Source organism: Vigna umbellata, chromosome 6 (genome assembly GCF_029865625.1).
Source record: "Vigna umbellata cultivar VRB3 chromosome 6, Vumbellata_1.0, whole genome shotgun sequence".
In the NCBI taxonomy this organism is placed as follows: domain Eukaryota; kingdom Viridiplantae; phylum Streptophyta; class Magnoliopsida; order Fabales; family Fabaceae; genus Vigna; species Vigna umbellata.
The window spans coordinates 22,193,455-22,199,414 of NC_142170.1; the positions used below are offsets into that span (position 1 = coordinate 22,193,455).

A 5,960-nucleotide genomic window follows, 5' to 3' on the forward strand; every position below is an offset into this window, starting at 1 on the left:
AGGATAAAATGACATAGCACCCAGAAGATAAAGGAAAACTTTGAAAAAGAATAAAGACATCCTATTCAAACTGATTCTTAACGCGGAGGATCTTAAGTTGTCTTTTTAATTAGTTACTGCCACCAACCTCATTTATTGGTTCTTTCAAAGCTTCTATATTTTGCATATTTAAGATACATCATATCCACTGTTGCAACTTGTTTCTTAAATCACCAACCCAACTCAAATCCTTCACCCCTACTTCAATCTTTGATTGTGCTCACCGTTCCAAAATCTTGTTTTTTGAAAATAATGTTGTGACTAAACCAAATAGAGACCAAAATAATTAGCTTTTCTGAAATGTCTTATTTTGGTGTTCATCAATAAACATAAATCTCGGAAGGTTTTGTTTCCCACAACACGAAACCTTTTATAGTTTACTTTCACCCCTGACGTTTTATTTGATTCATCATTTCTTCCTTTTCCTCAAATAATATATTGAGAATAGAAAATGCAAGTATTTGATAAAAGACTCATTTATAGGAAAAAAATGTCATTTTTTTTATCAGCAGGACAATTTTTCCTTGTACTAGAAAGTTTTCAAACATATATCATCATCAAGTGTCTCACGATAATACGAACATCAAAATGATAATTCACTCTTTTACAAAACAATCCTTCGAACTTCTAACAAAGCCTTAAACCATTTCTCGTTTTGCTCCACCATATCTCACACATCTTGTGAGCTAAATATACATACCATTCATATTAAGAAACTAAGGTATATATATAGAGCTATTTTTTATTTTTCATGGCATATGACACAAACTCTTCTGACAAATTTTTATAGATATATACATAATTCGAACATAAGATCCTGATTTACAAAATTAAGAAAAAATCTATCTGACATTTTGTGAAATAAATATCTATTTGAAAACTTTATTGTTATATAATAATATACAAACAATTAAATTAATAAAATAGAAAATGTGTCAATGTAATTAATTTTCGGGATAGTTGTTTATTTATTATATGGTCTCAAAGTATCAATATTAAAAATTAGACATGTAGACCATGAACCACTCATTGGTAGTAAACAGTAACTTATACAAATTAGTACACTAAACAACAATAAAAGAAGGTAAAATATTACTAGATATCAAACTTATATTTCATTATTTTGGAGAAACTAAACGATTACATAGACAACACAGAAAACAAAAACAAACAACTAAATAGGAACAATAGATAACTAGAAAAGAAGATGAAGATCAGAGAGATCCAAAATGCATGCATATACTTTAAAGTACTCAAGCAATAGGATAAGCAGCATTCATGGCAATTCCACATAAACCTTCCTTGGCACGTATATCTCTCTTCATCCTTATGTACCCTTTCTCACCCCATTTTCTGCTCCATGAATTCTTCACTATCCAATACTTACCAGCACCACGAGCTTTCCCATAACCAACTACTGCAACAGCATGGTTTAGACGAGTTCCACACTTTCCTGTAAATATCCCACTTGAGTAGAATTGGAAAGCAGAATCTCCACCGTCAATATAGACTGACACTGGTTGATGTGCCACAGCTTTCAGCAGTGCTTTTTCACTGTTAGCAGTAACTTTCTCATACCCTTTAATCTCAGCAACACCATGACCTTCCTTCTTGACTTTACAAGTCTTATTGTTTTCCCTGTAGGGGTAATATTCTTCAGTTGCTAATCCCCCTTTCTTCGCAACAAATTCAAAGGCATCCTCCATATAACCACCTTTGCATCCTTCACTCATTCCTTCAACACAATCCACCAGTTCTTGTTCTGATAGGGACACCAATTCACCTGTAGTTATTTGGTGGAGACCCTCGATCGTAGCCACAGTTGAAAACGCCCAGCAACTACCTGATTTTACAAACAAAAACAAAGTTGACACCAGCACAGGAATTGCTTGAAAGGGTTGAGCATGAAAGTAGAATGAATGACAGAGTTATTAGTAATAAGTTGAATGAAAAAGGTCCTGTATTGTATAATGTATAAATATATACCACATCTGCCTTGGTCCTTGATTGGAGTAACAGCACCTCTTGTCCTCCAGTCCATGCTAGCAGGAACCTTAGTTATATTGTCATACCTAAACGATGTTTCTGTTACTGTCTCAACCATATTTGCATTCTTCTGACCATTAATTAGTAATGCCTTAAACTCTTCATTATGTAGGTCTGCAAATTGGTTGATGCTAAGGTTGAAAGATTTGTCCCCAGCAGCATTGAATGATTCAATGAACTGCACATTGTTCTTGAATATTTGGAAACGTTTTTCCTTCTCAGCAGCATCCTTGTAAACCTTACCATACTGTGCCATCCAGTTCTCATGTCTCTCTGACGAGGTTGCCTGAGGCAACCTGCGAGACATTACGTGGCATGTCCACACAGTTAAAACAAGGAGCAGAACTAAAAGATGGTTGTTTTGGGTAAATGAACTCATTTTGTAATGAGAAGTAATATTGGGTTTAGATTGAAATGGTTTTGTTTGGAGCAAAGGCAATGGCGAATGCTGGTAATTTATAGTGGTGAAGGGCTCTTCAAGGGTTGCTTCTGATAGTGCAGAAAACAGTTGTTAGCACAATTTGTGCTTTCACATTGGACTCAGATATGGCAGTAACGTGTACCATTGTTGAGTCAGCTATTCAACACATTGCTTTCAAAGAGAGACACTTTTTCAGTCCAATTGATTTAGAATGGGACGACCACACGTGGTAGTCCTTCTAGACACAGAAAGTGATAGAAAAAAGAAAAAAACCATACAATCAGTGTATATTAACAGGAAAATTCATAGTTGGATACCTTTCTATTCTATAAACATTTAATTCACAACTATTTTATAATAATAATAATAATAATAATAATAATAATATAATATTAAATAATAATATTTGAATAAATTAATAATATTTTTGTAAATAATTAGATAAATGATTATAAAACTGGGTATGTAAATAAAATTAATTGTTAATATATCCTACTAATTTTATTATAACAAAAATTAACTAATTTTTTAGTTAATTAAAAAACTTAGTTATTTTCTATTAATGTTAGAATGGATTGTGAGTTGTTGACACCGGATAATTTTTCTACTCCTCTGTATAAATCATTTTATTAATTTTATATTCAATAATTTAATTTATGTTTTAATTAAGAAAATTATCTTTTTAACAATTTTTTTACAACATTTTGATCAAAAGTTATTATTAAAAAATTATTAAAAAAATCCTTTAATTAAATAACTTAATTTAATATAATATTATTATTTCGAAGTGTCAAACCACTTTTCTCCAATTTAAAAATCATCATTATTTCATTGAAGTATCTTACGAAGGTTTAATATAATAAATATTGATATTTTTAATTTTTAATTTTATAGAAAAAGATTTTTAGTGTAAAACTTTAATTTAACGATTGAAAATATTAAATATATTTATTAATATGCAATTAATTTTAAAATACCTTTTTTATTTTATAAATTGAAATGTTTTAGTAATTTTTATATTAAAAATATTATTTTTTATTACACTAAAGTTGTTAAATAGTTAAATATTTAATTTTCTTAATAGGTTAACTTAGTTATTCCGACAGGGTTAGTAATTTTTTTTTAAAGTAAAAAGCTTTATTATTTTTATTTCTGATGGGATACTCAACTTGTTTGTCTTGAATAAAACATTTAAGTAATCTATCTTTTTAAAGTAAATGTTAGACACCAAAAGTAGTAAATTCAAATTTTAGAGATAAAAATTAAAAAAATAATATTTTATAAAGATTAAATTAAAATCAACTCTTATGTGAGAATCCATCATGTTTATTTCAAATTTGACATAAAGAATTATAAGATCAACACTAAAACATTCTTCTTCTTTTTACACAGAGAAAAATATTTTAAACTTAAAAAAATATATCTCAATTAATTTGATATTATTTTAATAATATTATTAATGTAATAAAAGTAAAACATATATTTAATAAATTAAAAAATTCTTATGAGTGCAAATAGAAAATATCTTTCGGACATCTGACACCAGTTGTCCGCTTGCACAGTGCTAAATTAGAAAATATTAAGTGTAAATGAAAATACAGATAACTATGTGGAACTGATTGTTTTATATATATTCATATATATTATGTATTATGTATTATGTATTATGTAATGATCCTTTATAAAAATATCATATAACAATAATTATTTTTAATAATAAGTACCGGTTCTACGATTAAAATATATTAAAATAAATAAATAAATAAATTTATGATATCAATTAGAAATCAAAATAAAAAGATTAATATTTTATTTTAACTAAAAATATAAAATACTAAATAAAAATAGATAAGTAAAATGTAAAACAATTACTTATTTAATCTTTTTGTTATAAACCTTTTCTTTTTACAAAACCCAATGTCAAAATAATTATTTTAAATAAAAAATATATAACATCAATTATCAACTTAACCGAATCTAAATCCCTCTTATACTTCGGTTATAATATAATAAAAAACCTATATTTTTTATTTAAAATAATTATTTAATTTTAAGAGTAAATGTAAACTGAAGCAAAATATTCTTTTTATTTTGGTTAAACTATTTTTGCTTTAAGAAAGAAAGTCTCAAAATATTTCTTTTTGTAAGAATTGTAACATCTCATTTTATAGTATAAAACTATCATAATGGAATGTTATATAGATGATAAAAGAACAACTAAGTAAAACAAACATTTTTTAAAGAAGAGATCTACTTCTGTAGATTTATCTAACAACTCATTTCTCATCACAACCATTTTGAATTCAGTTTCTAATAACAACACAACTTCATCAAACACCTTCACATATAACATATCAAGATCACACAACTTCAGTTACACTCAACATCATACCATCCAAATTGAAAATTAAGAAACTTATAAAACACGTAATCATAGTAATTTCTTCAAATTCAACAACCATTCATAGAAATACCAAATTATTAATATAACCATACTAAAGCCAGAATTCTAGCTTCCCTTACCTCTCAAAGAAACTGTCCAACGCTAAAAACGTTCTGCCGATTACTTGAACCACAAGGAATACCTAGACGAACCTACGAAACACCAAATTGAAAACGGACAGAGTCCTCATAACTCTATATGCATCAAGAACGTGTAAGAGAGGCATCATTACAAATGCAACAATATTAAATTCCTCTAAAACAAATTTGGGAACGGAAGAGGAAAAATGAGTCGAAACTTAGTTGCTCTATTGAAGAAACTGATCGATTAGAAATGTAGACCTCATTGTCGTGGTCGATTAGGTACCTCTCGATCATCAAAGAGAGTCAGGAAGTAGAACTCTTAGAGAAAAGGTAGAGAACTTTAGAAAAGTGGTTTCTAGAGAGATGACACGTTTTAAAATAATGAAACTTGTTTATAACAAAACTACTTATAACAAAACTGTTTAATATTAAAATAATTGAGTCTCACTATTTTTAGACTACCACCACTTCTAAAAATATTATTTTCTAGGGTTTTACATTCTTCCCAACAAGAAAAATTTTCGTCCTTGAAAATTCACTTATCAGATAGAAGGAACAACCTACTCTCATCACATTGTCTATTACAACAACCTTTTTGACAAAGATCCTACTCGCTAAAACTTTACTAACATGAAAAACCTTGCCTATATGCTAAAATGCTCTACTTTTCAATAGTGTAGATTGGTCATTATTCTCAAAACAAATCTAAGACCTCAACTTTTTAAAAAAACGTTTCTTCCACATAACCAACCATATTGTGTTTGTCACACTACCAACACCTCATCTATCCTCTAGAACTTCTTGTAAATCTTTTCTAAAACTTCTGCTAGCCTTGACTTCAAATCAATCCTTGACTGATACTCCCTTACCTCTTCTTGCTTCCTCTAAGAAACATCATGCCATTAACTTGACCACTACAACTTTTAAT

At 28.4% G+C, this 5,960-nt stretch overlaps 1 protein-coding gene across 1 annotated transcript; it reads right to left on the reverse strand.

Moving 5' to 3' along the window:
• Window positions 1-1,179: 1,179 nt before the first annotated feature.
• On the reverse strand, window positions 1,180-2,488 carry LOC124821681 (senescence-specific cysteine protease SAG39-like). Its single transcript, XM_047293604.2, has 2 exons — window positions 2,026-2,488; window positions 1,180-1,882 (listed from the first exon to the last, which is right to left on the reverse strand). The coding sequence occupies exons 1-2, from the start codon at window positions 2,462-2,464 to the stop codon at window positions 1,293-1,295; spliced, it is 1,029 nt and encodes a 342-aa protein (XP_047149560.2). The 5' UTR covers window positions 2,465-2,488; the 3' UTR covers window positions 1,180-1,292.
• Between the last annotated feature and the right edge of the window lie 3,472 nt (window positions 2,489-5,960).

Coding starts and splice junctions, on each gene's coding strand:
- LOC124821681 (XM_047293604.2), bottom strand. CDS start 2,464: ATGAGTTCATTTACCCAAAACAACCATCTTTTAGTTCTGCTCCTTGTT. Junction 1,883..2,025: donor CAAGGACCAAGGCAGATGTG/GTATATATTTAT, acceptor TTGTAAAATCAG/GTAGTTGCTGGGCGTTTTCA.